Source organism: Numenius arquata, chromosome 2 (assembly GCF_964106895.1).
Source record: "Numenius arquata chromosome 2, bNumArq3.hap1.1, whole genome shotgun sequence".
NCBI lineage: Eukaryota > Metazoa > Chordata > Aves > Charadriiformes > Scolopacidae > Numenius > Numenius arquata.
Window position 1 is genome coordinate 26457576 of NC_133577.1, and position 17800 is coordinate 26475375.

The 17800-nt window shown below is 42.9% G+C and overlaps 1 protein-coding gene across 1 annotated transcript in view; it reads right to left on the bottom strand.

Annotated features, from left to right (window-relative positions):
• Positions 1-1259: 1259 nt before the first annotated feature.
• Positions 1260-17800, bottom strand: part of RGS7 (regulator of G protein signaling 7) — a 263608-nt gene continuing 247067 nt past the window's right edge. Inside the window, exon 17 of the mRNA XM_074144276.1 lies at positions 1260-1421. Coding sequence (XP_074000377.1) covers positions 1260-1421 — 162 coding nt within the window. The remainder of the gene's footprint in view (positions 1422-17800) is intronic.

Below are 17800 nucleotides of genomic sequence, written 5' to 3' on the forward strand. Positions count from 1 at the left end.
TCTTCCTCTAGAGCCCAAATATCAACAGCTAATGTAGGCACTTGATGTGACGCAAAATGGAAAGTGCATTGGCAATAATATAAATCTGAAATGCAGATATGTGAAGATATATTTAAAGAGAGAAAACTTGTTCAATATATATGAGTTGCAACTGGTACATGAGTGCATAGGGAAGAAATAATATTTTCAACTCATCTTACCAGATTCCCAGTCCTGGAGCCAGCTGTGCTGCCAACAGGACAGTAAATGTTGGTCTGGGGCTGGAGGTTGTGTTCACGTCTCTTGGAACCGTCCAGGAGATAAAAATCACCACTATTGTGATGGTGTAGTGTAATTCATGTTATTTGCTTGGTAACCTTTATGTGTCCTTGATCAGTACTTTGCGGGGGAGAACATGCGTAGGGAACAGGCAGTTGTAGGATATATGGCAACTGTAGGCCAAATCAGCATTCGCCTTTTCAGGCCAAGCATACTCCAATAGCCAAAGCAACCAGAAAAAGGTTATTTTAAAACCAATAGCATCACTGTCTCCATGTCTTTCTGGGGACAAAAAGTATTTTTCAAAACAGGTTTTGCTGGATTATATTGCACAGTTCAGTTTACCTTTTGGTATCAAGATCTTATTTAAATGGGGTGTGTGTGTATATATATATCTCTCTCAATTAAAGAGAATTCCATCATTACCAAATTTTGGTCTCATCTGACCTGACAATTCCATTCTAAGACCTGTATTTTTTGGTATAGTTCTTGTCAGAGTATCATTTGCTGAACAGAAAAGCTATAAACTGCAATTGCCACTGTGCTGTATCCAACAGAAGAAATGTATTTCTACTGCAGAGGAAAATGACTTGTTTCATGCTTCTCACATATTATCTTTATTAAACATTTGGACAGATATGCATCCATTTATTTTATAAAAAATCTATGGCTTCTTTGTCTGCAAATGTTGATTGAAAGTTCACAAGAGCAGGCTTTTCTGTGAACTTTCTGTATTTATAAGCTCAGTCACTGCAATAAATCCTATTACCTGCTTAGTAACATTTTGCACTGTACCCCAATGGCTAAAACAGGGAAACTGGGAGCTCTACATGTGAGTATTTCAAAACCTCTGAGCAGCTTGATTGGAGTTTGACTTTCTTCTTAAATAATGCAAGTTGTTCTGAAGAGAACGCATAATCACAATTATCTGATAGTCAAATCCTTGGTGGCTAACATACAAAGCTTCACTACCGCTAATAGAGGTTTCATTTGAGCAAAGCTTATTGCAGCATTTTGTAGTCGCTAGAAAAAAAGTGTTCTTTGTGCGTGCTGTAGTTCAGAGCTGTAAGGTCTTTGTGAATGGTTACTCTCAAAGCGCTACAGAAGTTCCCCGGTTCAAGGTGGCTCCTGGCTCCTCGGAAAAATGAATGTGGGGTTCCAGCCTGGGAGGAGAGAAATAAGTGAAAAAGAAGCATCCCTGGGCTAGGCAGGACAAGTCTGCCTAGTGCATCTCTGCAGCCAGCACCAGTCAGAGCTAAGCTGGTTCAGGAGAAGGAAGAAAGATGAATGCTGACCCCAGCAAACACAACGAGCACACATGAATCCAAATTCTCAATCCTGGTAAAAGCTCCTCCAGCCCTATTTGTCAGAGCAAAAGGATTTTCAGATTATAAACTGAGGAGTCGCCGTGTGGTCACCTAACCACGTAATTTAGGACACAGAACATCCTTGAATTTGATCCAGTTAAAACTTGAGTACATCTTTTAAATTAAAAAGCCCAACAACATCTATTCTCGATTCAAAAATTACTAATGGTAGAAAAGCCACAATAACCTATTGTGATCCACGCCGGTAGCTAAAATATTTCCCGGGTGAAATGCGTAGCCTTTTCCTCCTGCACATGTGTCCAGCTCCAGCCACCAGATCTTTTTATACCTTTATTTGTAGATTGTAAGATCGTTAGTCCTGAAGTAAATACTTACCGTCTGTAACATGTAATCCTTGAACCTTTTCTTGATATGCTTAAAAGACTGCATACTTCTACCAGAAGGTGTTTTCCAGTCTTTTGGTTGCTCTCAGAGCTGGTTTTCCAGAAGTCTTTAAGAGTGCCTGAGGCAAACACCATGCTTAAGAGCTCAACACATGTACGGAGGAAACAAGGCCTTCCTGCCAAAAGTGCGTATCCCCAGGGGCCACATTAGTTTTCGACCAGTTTTACTCCTGGAGTTCGTGTTCAGCCGATGCCCTGGAGACAACCCGACATGACCGGTCTAAGCTCAGTGCTCCCCAGTGGAGGGTGCTTCCGACAGCATGCGCAGCCCCTACACCTTGTTTCTCTGTGTCTGACTTCACTTGTGCCCACCAGATAAAAGGCTATTGCTGTCTTCTGCAATCAGATGACTGAGCACTCCAGCCTTTTTCTTCTAGAGTTCCTTTAAACCTCATATGCTAACCCAAATCTTTGTAATATCTGCCAGTGTTTGAAGTGATGATTTTATTCTCTTACCAACCCTTAATACGACCTCTGTTACTAGTAGTAAAATTAGTACTGTGTTTTTGCAGGACACTATCAGAAACTGCTGAACTGTTCAACTGCAGAAATGTCAGCTAGTATCATCATTATTCTGTGTAGCTTCATTTCCCTGAAGTCACACATTATTATTCACTTCATGTCTAAGATATTGTGTAGAGTTACTGTGCTGCATTTTCAGCTCAGAGAGGTCTCTCTCAAGTGATGTAAGGAAGGTTGGCAAGTAGAAGTCACTGTTTCTATCATGCTTTTCAGATGAGAGTGCCAAAGTTATTTATTAATTAATCAGTTCCAGGAACTAACTGAAATAATATATTCTGTGTGTACTAATTGAAGTAACATATTATACGTAGGTGAAATGAAATCCACAACAAAAATAAAAGTTTCACAAGAATTTAGTGGCAGGCCATGAAGAGGACCCTGGGAGAAACAGGGAAACAGCTCTCTTTTATTCATAAAGGTAAATTCACTCTCTTTTTTTCTGAAACTGGTTCATATTCAATCTTGGCTCTACGTTTCAACTCCACCTCTTTTCCCTCATTCAAGTGCTGAGCATCTTTTGATAAGTCTCTATTAAACAATTTCCATCAGAGTACCAAAAAGACAGGTGTATCACGTAGAAAAAATCTCATGGCTCTTCTTCCACATGGAATTCTGCAAAAATAACCAGATACAAATAAGCAGGGATGCATATTTTCCATGATTCATGCTGCAGAACCCATCATAGACTGTGGGACTGTTGGTAGAGAATCTGAGCTTTCACAGAAAAAAAACGTTGCTAGGCAGTCTGAGGGCTAGGCAGTCTGATGGCGAGGGAAGCCTTCCCAAACAGGAACTGAACATGAATCAAGTCGGGATGACTCAGATTGTTTTTGTGATTCTGCAGAGAGACAATCTGAGATAATAGCTGGGTTGTGTGAACTATTGCTATAATTTATTACAATAAAAATTCAAAATACAATTACTTATATTCATATTACTGTTGCGAGTCAGGTTTTTATTTTTACTATGTGTATCAAGAACACTGGAATACTTGTATTTCTAGCCCCTCCATGTGAATAAACACATAGAAAAAATATTTATTAAAGTCCTCTGTATGCTTCATAGACAATATGCAAAGTTTCATACTAACAAACATAGTAACATCCCTTTTGTAGGCTCAGTGAAGTACATTTTGATAAGAAGACAGTACTGTCACTGAGTTACAGAGGTAGGTAGCCAGCTTTAGGACACCAAGGAATTTATAATACAATTCTTACATGTTGAAGCTTGAAGCTTATGACAGAACAACATTTCCTTTCCAGATGGTGAAAAAAAAAAAAAAAAAAAAAAGGATGACTGGGAAAAACAAGTCCAAGCCTTTGCTTAAATATATAAAATAGATTTGTGCTGCTTTTGATACAAAGAAAGAAAGAAACCCAGGCTATTTCTGTTTCACGAAATTGAATTACTGCCCAGGTGTTGTAGCTAGTGTAGTGTAAGCAGCACAAAGTATCAGAACTGCTAAAGGACATCTCTGATGTTTGTCTATTGTACAGGCAGGTTAAGTAGTTTTAATTTAACCAACCAGGTCCTATAACTCAAGGTGACAAAAATTCTCCTCTAGTGCAGTACTCCATCTTTTGCCAGAAAGCTGTTCCCAATCAAAACTATATTTATCCATTATTTACCAGTTTAGTCAACTGAAGACAAGTTGTTCTGAAAATATTTGTTTAAATCAACCAGCCAGGCAGCAAGAAGAATGAGAAGAAAGAAAAAACACAACAGAAACACATCTAAAATTCCAGGGAAAACCTTTCTGTTGACTTTATCAGGATTTGGCCAAGATCCGTAACCAACAGATGAGAATGATGGCTATTAAAATAAGTGAAAGAGACTAGAGACTAAAGAAAGAAGAGGCAGAGGCAGGAAAGTAGTGGGAACTTCCCAAATTCTCATTGAAAAGGATAAAATGGAGAGCCAACTTCAAACAAGCAATGGAAGAGAACAAAAACTGAGAAAGTAAAGTAAAAGATGTGTAAGCATTGGTTTTAATGGATAGAGGCATCAGGCATTGTCCTTGTCTGCAGATTTTCCTCAATGGATGCTAGAGCCACAGCCTGGGTTCAGTATGGCCAGGATACTGAAATAGATGGAAAATTTGGAGAGATTATTCATGTCTGAAGCTTTGGAAGAATCATATCTGGGTAGAAGAAAAAGGAAAGGTTTATCGTTTTTTTACATTAAGTTCAGTTTGGAAATTATTGGGGAATTTTTGTTACAAAATTATAATTGGGGCCCTCCCTCTGCGAGAATATTTTAATTTTATTTTTTACCCTGACAAAATGATTTTAGTAGAGCACAATGAGTGCAGCGGGTATGTATCAGTAATGACCATGAAAGGACAAACACCGCACAGCAAGCCTTATAGAATTCAGGAAGGACAGAGTCTAAATTTAACCACAAAGAAATCCAAAAACATTAAGAAATGTGTCTGAAATGAAGCGACTAGCAAATCCTCCAAAAATCAGTCATTGTGTAAACAGTAAATGTGGAAGACATATTGTCATCTTAATCCATAACAGACTGACACATCTTTTGAAGAACAAACTGCAATTCTTTCTAAACTACGAAACCTTGAAGAGAGACCAGGCATGGATTTACCAGTCAGGGAAAAGGTCCTTTAACCGCCTTCCTCTTGCCCCAGCCAGATCTCCCCGCCCCTCTCCCTTGCCTCTTTTTTAAATAAAAATACCCAAATATGTAGCTAGTAGAGACACGGGTGGATGACCAATAGATGGGCAGATAGTAGACAGAGACTGCTTGTTTTTTTTCTCCCAGAGTTTTCTGGTTTTGTGATGCAGTAGCTTTATTTTCCTTATCATGTCTCATGACTGATGATCTGTCCTTCTTGCGTCAGCTTCCAGTGCAGTGAATGGTTTCCATTTTTAATTTCCCATACATAGGTAATTATAACTTTCCCTGTAGATGTAGACAAAGAGTCTGCAGTCTTGACAACCACATTATAAATGATGGAAGCACATGCTTCCATGTCGATGGTCCAGCTAGTAGAAGAACACAGGCCTCCAAACCTTTTCAAGGTTTGCAACATAGGATGACCTTGTGACCTTGTTATCCCAGTCTTAAAGTCATGAATCAGGACAGAGATAACTTATCACAATAAATATCCTTTATATGGCCCAGATCTAATTTTTCATGGCCACCACTTTCCTGCAGCACTTTCAGGTACCAGTGTCTTCGTGAGCTGCAGCATCCTCCTTGCTTTTGGGTGCTTGCTAATGTTGTGGTGTGCCTCCTCCAAGGCCCCCACACTGCTACCAATGCCCTTCTCAGGCTCAGGCCCCTCCATGCACACGGGCACCATGGCCCCATTTTCCAGGTGAGCAGTGTATTGGTCTTTCCCCCTCTGTATACATACATACGAAGGAATTCTTTGAACAAACCCAAGGAATAATCTTGCCAGAAGTTCTCTAAATTCTTGGGGAATGCAATACGGAGGTCTCGACTGACAAAAGCCACCTTCAATGGTGGACAAACTGTCACAAAGTTGTTCCTTTTCCTGGTGTGGAACTGAATTTGCTAGCACGCTACACCATTACCTCCCAAGTGGTAAAAGACCCATATAGGATTGCCCAAACACACAAAGCCTTATTACCAACAGGAAAGAGTAGTCGGTAGCAATCTCCCAAATAGTTACGCTTCAAAAGCATCAGCCTGTAAGAGACACAGCAGCATTCGAAACTCCAGCAGCTCCCTTGATGTGATCAGATCTTCCTTTCTCTTTGGTAAAAGAGTTTTCCAGCAGAGCTGTGCCAGTTGCATGCACAGAGGGCAGACGCAGAGCACATCTGTTTCAAAGGACATGCCACCTGCAGCGGAGGCACTGCCACATGAAATGCCAGCCTACAAAAAGGCACCAGCAGACTTGATGGTAGGATCCTGTGGGGTGGGAACATTGTTCCTCCTGTGACCAGAGACAGGTCCGCCCAGCCTGCGTGACAGCAGTAAGCAATGTGCAGCCTCCATCCTACTGCCCCTGTTTGCTGCTCCATGCGCTGCACCACGCAACTGTGCTCATTCACCTCTACAAATATCAGGTTGCCAGTGACTAGCACAACTTGGTTTTTTTTCTTGCTGATTAACGTTTTTACATTCCCAAAGAGGAATACAGCGTCCCAACGTACATTTTCAATTGACTTGACTGTTTCTCTAAAGCTGGGAGGATTGATCAACAAAAATCACCTGGGATGATGAAGGGCTCCCAAAAACCAGCTTTGAACAAGTTACTAATGCCTAAACAGGTGTTTATTCAAGTCAGCTAGGAGCAAGCCAGAAGCAGGTGTGTTTCCCTGCTTTGAGAGGTGTCCTCCCCTCTCTCAGCTGAATGCAGGAATGCAGCACTGCCTCGGGCACCACCAGCTCAGCAAGGAAGCAGCCCCAGATGTGGTGGTGGTGTGGACAGCAGCAGGGCACGGTCACGTTTCTTAGCCCCATCAGCCAGCTCAGCTCAGAGCTATGCCACACTGTGACAGCCCTCCTCACTCCCCGGGGAAGCCAGCACTGCTCCAAGCTGCAGGAAAACCATGACCAGACACTGTTATTTCAGTTTTTACTGCCTGCCCAGCCACATCATCAGACTGTCTCTTTTTTAGCAAAGATGTAGACATCAGTGAATTCTCCAGATATTAAAAGACTATCCCTCACCCTCCTACAGCACCTCAGAACGTGACCCCCCACCTAGACTGCAGCCCTTCAAGTTATCCTTCATTTGTTTGTTGGTGTGCTCCCTTAGATCTGCAGATCGCTTTGATTATTTGAACATCTGGAAGTTGTCACATGCTTTTTTTGACCGTGACCATCTGAAATATTACCCAGCAGGACTTGGGGGGAGACACAGTAAGGAAACAAAAACATCCTACTCATAAGAACATGTGGCAGGAATTACCAAATGACAACATCCCAAAGGGGAGTGCTATATATCCAAGCAAAGACAAACTTTCTCTCCATCCCCTAAAGCTGGGACAATTGCTTTCTGTAACATCCATTCCAGACTTAAAAATATATTACATACAAATACCTAATATATTTTTCATTAAACATCATGTTATGAAAGTTGGCTGTCTATTACTAATGGAGAAACAGCATTGCTTTCATCCACTGAGTTTCAAAGTTGAAGAGTGGCTCCCCACTACATGATTCGCCATAGAAAAGCCTCCCCAAAATGGTTCAGCATCTGAGGTCATTAGGATGCATAGCCCTGGTCTGCCTGCTTTCCTTGCAGACAGAGTGCAGGTTCTTTGGTAAAGCTGGAATGGGATATGCAAAAATATGAGATGGAAAAGGTTGAAATAGTGCTTCTCAGCAATCCCATCACACAGATTAGGGGCTCTGGAGAAGAGCGGAAAGGCAGCCCAAAATCAATGCAAATGAAACCCATGTATTCACAGCACCCACAAAATTTAATTTAACTATGCAGGTGGAAGCCCATGAAATTCAAGCACAGTTTTGAGATTCAGTTTGTCATTCTCACCAAGATACAGATAGTAAGTGAAGCGTGGAGAGCCGTAAAGACTCTACTGTTGCAGTTTGGCTGTGGTCAACCAGCAATATTTTAGCCTTCACCAAGAGGTTCACTCTAAAACCAGAACTAAACAGAGTGAGTTTCCTTCTGGTCAGCCTGTTTGCTTACAGGTCCTAGGACTGAAATCCCATTGCCCCAAATGCAATCAGGTGAACAACCGGGAGCAGTGTTCCCATATTCAACTTCAGAGCCCACTTTCCCCATGGGCAGCCTGCTGGAAGGGGCCTCTCTGTTGGGCTTTCCTCCAAGGGACATGCCCAGGCTTCCCTGGGGTGTTCACAGTCAAACCTGTATAACTTCTTCTATCAGCCCTCAGCCTCCGCATGACTCCAGACTCCAATCACACCTTGGTGTGCCAGCTTCACCCCCTGCCTGCTGCTGTTTCTTCTTCGCTTGGGGCCACTTTGTGTTCAGTGGCACAGCAGTCTCATTTTTTCGTTGTTCAAATCAGTGCTCACAACTACTGAAGTCAATTCGAGACAAGCCAAATGTATCTTGATACAATCCCAATGACCTAGAAGGAATTCCTTGTAGTGCAGTGACATCGGTTCTGGGGAACCATCTTAACAGAGAAGGTTTCCTCTGGTATAACTTAACAAAAATATTCCATGTCCTTTCTATTGTGATATGAAGAAAGGTGGTGGTTTGTTGGTTTTTTTTATTAGCAGCTACTGTCAGTTGTGCAATTCCCATTTTACCTGTTGACTGTGTGATCAGTAAAATACATCTTGGTCTCGTCAACTTTTAATGAGGCGATACAGCTCGATATCAGCCCCAGCACATGATAGATCATCCCCTACTTGCCCTGTCCACTTCATTTCCGACTCCCGCGCCCCTCTTTACCTCGACCTACATTTTCTCTGTGGGAGCCCACCCTTTTGCCAGGAAAAAGAGCTGCAAGGGGAGAGGGGAGGGACAGGGAGGGCTTGTGAGGAAAGGGGCAGGATCCGGCCTTCGGCTGGGGCAGCACAAGGGGCGGCAGCAGCCCCCGCAGCCCGGGGGGTCCGGTCCCATCCCCCGCCCTCCCACGCCACGGGGCGCGTACCTGGGCGCTGCCCGCTCGGGACACGCGGGCTCCCGCCCTCCTCCCCGGCGGAAGCAACATCTTGGCTCCGCGTGGGCGGTGCGGGCGCCCGGGCGGGCGCGGTTCCTGCGCGCACCCACGAGGTGTCACTCCTGCCACGCCGCCCGCGCCGCGGGACCGCCGCGGCCACGGCCGCTCCTCGCTCCGGGGGGCGGGGGGAGCGGGCTTCAAGGGGCGTCTGTACCGCGCACATCCGGCAGATATTTTGGATGCTCACCTTGGAAGCAAAACTTGCTGTTGCTGCCCAGCGGCTTCTAACATCACCGTAGCTGAGGGTTTAGGGGAGGAAAATAAAGGCGGTTTATTCATTCCCTATGACTATCGATCGGTTCTCAGCGCAAAAATCAGCAAGACTCAGCCAGAAAAAAAAAAAAACCTGAAAGATGTGGGATATTATCACTTCAGAACAATAAGGAAAAATAAATAAAGAAAAAAAAAAAACCCAAACCATGGATAACACCAAACTAGCTTGCTTTACTATGGTAAAGAAATTTGTTTTGACTGCCTTCCTTTGTTTTTGATTTTGTGCTATATTTATATTTCTCAAATAATGGGCTACAATAAATAGTAAAAATGTCCCATCCAATAAACATCTATAATATTTTTCATACTCGGCATTACAGAAGTCAAAGTAGTACCATTCAGATTACACATTTTTCCTTAGCAGAATGAAAGTTTTGGCAGTGTTGTACCACATCCGTGCTGATACACTGACCATGCTGGTGCTACCATGTCAGTGCCAATAAAACAGAAAGTAAGAGTATCCATGGGAGAGAGCTGTCAGAAGCCAGGTCTGCATTACATGAAGCAGTAGCAGACAGCTTTTCTCTGGCAGAGCAAGAAGTAGGCAGCTCCCACTGCCACTGCACGCACAAGACCACAAGGCCCAGTAATGAGAAGTAATGAACTCCATCCTTGTGCAGAAATTCCTGAGGGAACTGGAAAAGGATGCAGCTTCTATGGGCAACACTAGACTCCTTCAACACATTGGGCAGGGAAAGGCTTTTCTTCTTTCTTGTCTGTCCTTTTTTTTTTCCCCACAATGCAATTGAGGCAGCACATTCAAAATCTTTATTTGGATGAAAAATAAAAGCAGCAGGCTCTATGTGGTTTGAATGGTATGTAGATCAAAGTCCTCCTGTCTCCCCAGTGCTCAGCCTTTTATTTCCCAGCGTTGACCCCCAGGTCAAGCAGTGCCACCAAACACACATGTCCCCTGTGGTCTCTTGCTCCTCTTCTGCTTACTCCTGATGCTTCCTTGGTCACAGCATTAAACACACGGAGTAGGAGGTTGGCAGCCATCCACGAGGGCTCTCAGGATTCAGAAAGTACGTGATAGCCACATAATGAAAGACTGGTGGTGGGCCTTGATGACACAATCTCTGCTGTTATTTTTATGGGTTTTTTTATTTTTATCAGTCCTTCCTCTCTCTTATTCTTTGAGGTCTTCTGGCCTCCAAACCCTTGGTTTTTTCTTTGTCATTAAAAAAAAGTGATCAAAGTCACTCTCCCTAGTCTGTGCTGTCGTTGGAAAGAAGTTGTCTTCAAAAGCTTTCTAGAGACAAAGGTGCATTCCCAGCACATGGCATGGTCTGGGGCAGAGGGAGTAGCAGAAGGAGTCCAAACCATCTTTCCAAACAAACCCAACCCCACCTTACTGTACCAAGAAGGTGCCACCACTGACATCCATCTAGCAAACACAAGAGATAAAGAGAGTTATCATGGAGTCATGGAATTGTTGGAAGGTACCTTCTAGAGATCATCTAGTCCAACTTCCCTGCCAAAGCAGGATTGCCTAGAGCACATTACTCAGGACTGCATCCAGGCAGGCCTTGAAAATCTCCAGAGAAGGGGACTCCACGACCTCCCTGGGCAGCCTGTTCCAGTGCTCTGTCACCCTCACCATAAGTAGGATCTCCCTCACATTTGAATGGAACTTCCTATGTTCCAGCTTGTGCCTGTTAGCCCTCATCCTGTCACTGAGAACCACTGAAAAGAGTCTGGCTCCATCATCCTTCAACCCACCCTTTAGGTACTTGTAAACATAGATAAGGTCTCCCCTCAGCCTTCTCTTCTCCAGGCTAAAGAGCCCCAGCTCTCCAGCTCTCTCAGCCTTTCCTCATAAGAGAGACACTCCAATGTTATGAGTTTAGGAAAAAAAGAAACTTATTTAATGAAATATTAATAATAAAATAAAAAGGACATGATGAAATAGATACAATATATAAATATATATATACAAAACCATAACGAGCTCCCAGGGAGATCTCACCAGCAGGCACTGGGAAAGTTCCAGACTGGTATCAGTGAACTGGATTCCAGAGCACTCTGACGGGGATCAAAGGTAAAGAAATTCACAGGCTCCTCCTCATTGAAAAGCAGCCAAAGAAGAAGCACCAACCTAACCTATTTGATCCCTCAGCTTTTATAACCATCATGGCAGATGGAATACCCTATTGGTCAGTTTGGGTCACCTGACCTGCCCACCCCTCCCCACAGGTGTGACGGCTCCATGGGGTAAACCACCCCGGTTGCCACAGCAACAGGTTTAAGGAAGAGCCTCTCTCACTGAAGGGGAAGGGGGCTCTGCTTCACCCTCCGCCTTTTTCAAGGTGAAAATCCCCCCCTGTGCACAAATGCACCAGTGGGAGAGCAACTGAAGTTGCTCCCTCACGCCTGGGGTTTGCAATAATGACAGAAAAGGATGAGGAAAATTATTGGGAAGGAAAGCACGAGAAGAGAGATTTAGCAAGGCCTTGCTAGTCAGGCACCCAGCAAGGTTGCTGAAGTAATTCAGGTGGGGTGGAGGAAGGAGAAGTGGAGCAACCCAAACTGTCTTAGGAATTAAAAACTGGACCGTTCTCTAAAACTGACTTTCTGGAAACCAATTCCCTCGTTAACTGAGCATTATCTATTTAATTGCCTGCATTGTATCTTCAGCAGTTTTCTTTGCTGCCAGTGCTTCCTTTATAATACCAGAATATTTAAAGTAAAGTCTAGCTATTGATGAAATTCCACATTTATGCCCCCTCCCCAAAACATTTTGTGTGGTTATGTCTGAATCCCCACCGGCATCTGAAGAAGAGGGGAGTCTGGGGCGGCAGCAGCTGGTGGAGGAGTGGAGAGGTGGTGGGAGCAGGGTGCGGAAGGCGCAAAGCAGGCACCCAGGGGCAGGAGAGTTCCCTGAGATCAGGTCATGGTTCTGCATCAGCTCTGGCCCTAGCGCTGGCCTGCCTTTCCTTTAATGCTTTCTCCATTCCAAGAAAGATAGAGGAGGTAAGTGTAAAGAGCATTAGTGGGTACGGTAGGAACATGCATGAGGGATCACTGGAGCGAGGATCAGAGGAACAAAGGAAAAGAACCATAAAAGATGGAGAATCCTAAGAAAGATGTTACTGAGGGGGAGGAGGAAAGAAGAAAGAGTGTCTGAAAGAAAAGACAAACAGTATAAAGAACAGTGCATCAGAAGAGATGAACTCAAAAAAAGGTCATAGATTTCAGGTTACACATTCCTCTCAGCAAAAAGGTGGGAAAGAAAGTTACATTAAATATGCCATTGCCACACATCTTTCATGTGAAAGAAAGATGTGTGAAAAGAAAGGGGGAAAGGAGTAAAGAGGTGGGTAGAAAAGTTATATGAATAATGAAATGCTTCATTTATGTGATACGCTGGAAAAAGCCAGAAGGTTAAGTGCAAGGCTGGTAAATAGTATCTCTTTTAAAAGCTGACATCTGTGATGAATCTAATAGATTTCAAAATCTAGTCAAATCAAAAAAAAAAAAAGACAATGACAGTGAATGCGGCAGATTATATTTTGGGAGCAAAGGAAAAGTACAATAAAAATTGTGCAAATGCCACTAACAAGGTAACATTTACAATCGTGTCTTAATATTGTTTGATATTTACTGTCCGTGTCCATACTTATAAATAAGGACTATCATCTAGCATTTGAGCAGATTCTCAGAATTTATTGTCACGGCAATTTCTCTTAACAGTTTACACATCCAGATCCCTTATGGCAAACAGTGATGATTGTTCTCACTCTCATTCATGCGTCTGTGTTAAAGAATCAGGCCAGCAGATTCCTCACACTCACCCACACATAAAAATACCCAGAGGTAAAAGGACTACAGGTTTTTCACAGGTTAAAATCAAAAAAGAAAAGTGACCTTGGTAAAAGAGGAAGATGGTCTGAAAAACAAAGATGCTACTCAACGGACAGCTGAAGGCACCTCACTGACCCAAGAAGAGTCAGCTACACACAAAGGGGAACAACCAGCTAAGCTTTACTGCAAAGGATCTGTGCATCACCGTGCCACTAAGTTGGCACAATTCAGTAGTGACCACCTACTGCAAAAAAGGGCAAGCCCCACAGCTGTGCGTACAGTCAGAAGTACAACAGTGATCCTCTGTCCCCCTCCTGTAAAACCTGGGTGGGAGCCCTGCAGCCTGCTCTGGGCACTGCCCTCAAAGCAAGCTATAATACCCTCAACCCAATGGAGAGAAGTGAAGTCACTCAACGCTTCAGAAAATGCCAGTAAGAAAATCAAAGGAGGCTGTAATGTTGCAATGGCCATTTCCCTATTTGAGCAAAAAGGTAGGGAACATTTTATTACAGTGATTGTAGTAGTCTGGTCAAGAAATAAGGGAATAAATTGAAGCAAAGAAGATTTAGTTTAGACATTAGGGAAAAAAAACTGTAATGGCAGAGATAATGACTGTCTGGAGAGACTCTGCAGTCCTCAAGCCGACGTCTGTACAAACAAAACCCATTTATTTGTACACATGTCAGTTGAGGACCCCACAGTGCTGAGCAGCACAAGGAGGGGGAGCCTGGCCTCAGGGAGATCGTCCTCTCTTCCGCTCTGCTCTTTGATATTGGGACTTCAGCTACTCTTCCACTCAGAGGAGACAAAAGTATTAATGTGTTCAGCGCAGTCAGATCAAAAGGCAGATTGGTATGACTCACAGCCACTTAGTAACTTGCTTAAATGAATTGTGGACACAGAATACATTTAAAGAAGTCATTGATCATTTACCTTGAACACCTAGGGATTAAAGCCTTATAGGTTCCTATGGCTACTAACATTCTTTTAGCAAAATTCCTAAGTTTTATGCACTTAATAAATCTTGTGGTGTTAGTTCTATGCACAACATCTCTAGGTAGAAAAAAAAAATTAAAATACGGTAGTTTTCAAATCTAAATTCAAGCAGCTGTTAATCACTTGGCATAAAGATAAATAAATGAAACAGCCATAAACAAATCACTGGTGATTCCCAACTCCTCATTCCAGTTACTTAAAGAAAGCAGCCTTCTCTCACTTCAGTTGTCTGCCTTGCCTTTTATTAATTTTTTTTTTTTAAATAAATAAACATCCTAAATGCATTCCTATAGGTCTCGTTTTCTGCAACAGGTTTTTGCCTTCCTGTTTTTTATTTCCTGGATGATTATTTGCCATTTATATCTCATGATTTCAAACAATTTGAGGAGTGCAATTTGAAAAAGGCAATTCTCTATATTTGGCATTAATTGCTTTCTAGCTGAAAAAATGCCGTTGTTGGGTTTTAAATGGCCAGCCATAGTTGGTCATGTCTGATTTTTTGAGTTTTGATTCCAATTCTGCGTGGCTGTGGCCAACGGGCTGGCAATCCACCAGCTGCATTCAGCCTCTCTTGCTCCTAATTACTCAGTTCCCCAGTTCTCCTCCCTTGTTGGTTCTGTTCTAGTCATCACAATTAATTCCCATTTCTTACTCCTGTATTCACCTGCAGCTCATTAATTTTTGGCCAGTCTCCACTGCTGTTTCAGCTCAGCATTTTGCAATTTCTCTCATCACTGTTTAAGGCCTTTTTCCTCCTTATTCAGTGTTGTAGGGTTGAAGGACAGTTTAATTGCACCTCATGGAAGAAGGGGCAAATGTTTTGCTGTTCTCAGGTGGGTGTAGGGAAGCTCCTGTCTCTCCCATGGGCCATTTTCCTTCCCAGGCTGGTCTGGGAGCACCAAAGTGTGTCAAGAGTGCAGCAGCATCAGCAAATACTTCTTTCTCCTGCAGGCTTAAGAGCTGTTTTATGCACAAGAAAAGAGACTGATGAATACTTGTTCTCGGACTGAAGTTCCCAGGTCCAAGTGGTTATTCTAATGAATATTACAATTAATATCCCCCAATGGGGGGTGTTTCTAGCTTCCTGGACAGAGCCAGGAGGCATTGATTGATGGCTCTTCCCCAGGAGACCAGAAATGTAGCCCGTTCAGGTTGGGTTTCTCTCTCGATCCTTTTTACCTCAGCAGACTCGTGGCCTCACTGAAGTTCCTAATGGATATATCATTCTGTAACATCAGCTGTTTGGTGGTTGTACAAACATGCCTTAATCTGAGTTAGTCTTAATTCTTGGAAGCGGATCTTCATATAAATATGGAAAAAACATTTCTCTTTTCTCTGCGGGAAGTAAAAGGATGTTTGTGCCTACTTGGAATTTCCATTCCCAGTACTGGCATATGACAGTGATCAGGTGAGGTATCAAAAGATTGCAGACAAACCCTTTAAAAGTCAACTGGTTGTAGAACAGATTTTATTTGGTCTGTTTGGGCCAAATTCATTCATGTGTAACAGTGGAGTTGCATCACTTGAACCTACACTCAAATAAAACCTTGATACAGCTCCCTGGCTACTTTGAAATCATTATTAGTAATGCACATTTGTACTTTACAGACATTGTGTTAAATCCTGTGCAAATACAGGAAAAGACATCCATTCAATAGAGACTCCATATTTATTGAAAGAAAAAAACTAGAAGAAGTACAAAATGGGTTCAGGAATACAAATGCTCCACGTCTTTTTATCAGCCAGTTGGTGTTCCAAAGTGATTTTGAAAAAAAAAAATAAATTCTTTGGGTAAAGTTGCATGAAATATCTAATGCATGAATTTGAAACATTAGTTATTTGAAGGGAGTGATTCTTCAAAGCAGACACTAGTATCTAATCAGTTAACTCCTAAGGCAAAAAAGGCAACATACCAGCTGATGCAATTGGTGGCAGCAGGAGTTTGGAAATAAATATCTCTATTTGGCACTGAGAAATGAAACAGAGCTCAAATTTCTGTGGATTGCTTGGCCCCAAGTTCAGGCCTCAGAGCTCACATTTCTGTGGTGAAGGAAAATTAAATCTCAGAGCTTAAGATCCAGGGTTCAGTGTGGCTATTTATTAAAATTCATCTGGTCTCCCTAGACTGTGAATATTTTGAGTTGACCTAGATGGAGCTCTAGACAAAATGAAGCTCTCATGGGGCATTTCCAGCGTTTTCTGATAAAAGCTTAGTAGAATTGTGCTAACAAAAACTGAGACACTTTAAAGCAGTGATTATCCTGCTAGCTAGAAACCAGAAACAGTGGCATGTGAAAACAAAGAGCAAACAAAAAACCCAACCATCCAGAAACCCCAACCAAGCAAAAACCATGGTGATTTATAATGTGCTTGGTCCTGAATTCATTCAGACTACCTCTTCAGAGATGCTGCAGTGAGGGCTATGGCTGCAAGATGGCAGACAGAGCCAGAGGAGAAGTGAGCACTCCCTGCAGAAGGCAGCTCAACTCCCTTCTGCCCACAGCTGCTCTGTGAGGAGCCCTGTCCCTAGCAGCTGCAACAGCTCTGGTAGGTATCTGATGCTAAGTGAGATGACTCTAGCATTAATGTATTCAAATTTATTGCCTGATTGTGTCTATGACTGTCCCACTTTTTGTGTGTGTGTGTGCACGCATTTTTAGCTTTGGTAGTTCCTTTGAAACAAGATTCCTGTTTCTCAGTATCAAACCAAAGGCAGTATGACAGATGGTACTACACTTGGCTGTCCTGAGTCTATCCTGGATATTGCTAAAGAGGCTTGTTTGTCCTATGCACCCTACGATGCCCTGGAGATAGAAGCATTTTGTCATTTGACTTAGTTCCCATCATCGCTTTTCTACTCAGAGATTCTGCCGACTGTCCTTACGTCATCTCTCTCAGTCAAAAGTGCTGTTTCTTAAGCCAAGCAGAGATTTCTGCTTCCAGCTCAGTTTAGCTTCAGAAGCGCCATATCTGCTGTCTCACAGGCAACAGCTACATGCTCTCATAAATCTGTCAATAGGTATCTGTGTGAGTAGCCTCGGCAGCAGACATACAACAGTACACCTGAATAGCGTCCTTGAATTAAAAGGACAGCCTCCTGAGTGACTAGCCAAGCTTTGCTCTACAAACAGTGAACTTAGCACTCCCAAACTACTACCTTCTCAGCTTAAAACATTGCATCGTATCACAAGTGACAGCAAGGAGAAAACAACACTGTCCTTCCTATTTAGCAAGTATACACTTGTGCTCTCAGCCAGCTTTGTTCATGCCCGTTCCTAAGGAAATGCAGTTCAGTCCATCCGGTGTTGGGTAGCGACTGGGTCGCTGAGCAGGCTGTGCTCACAGGTCTAGCTTAGAGAAAGGTTTGCTTATGTGATGGTGAGCAAGCTGGAAAGGTCTCTCTGCTGCTAGCTTGATAAAAATAAAATAAAAAGTAAATGATTATCAATAAAGTGTGTTTGATTCGGTGTCACTGAGAGAAAGAAAATGCCGTTTCATGTCACTTTAGAAAGCACAAGGTGTG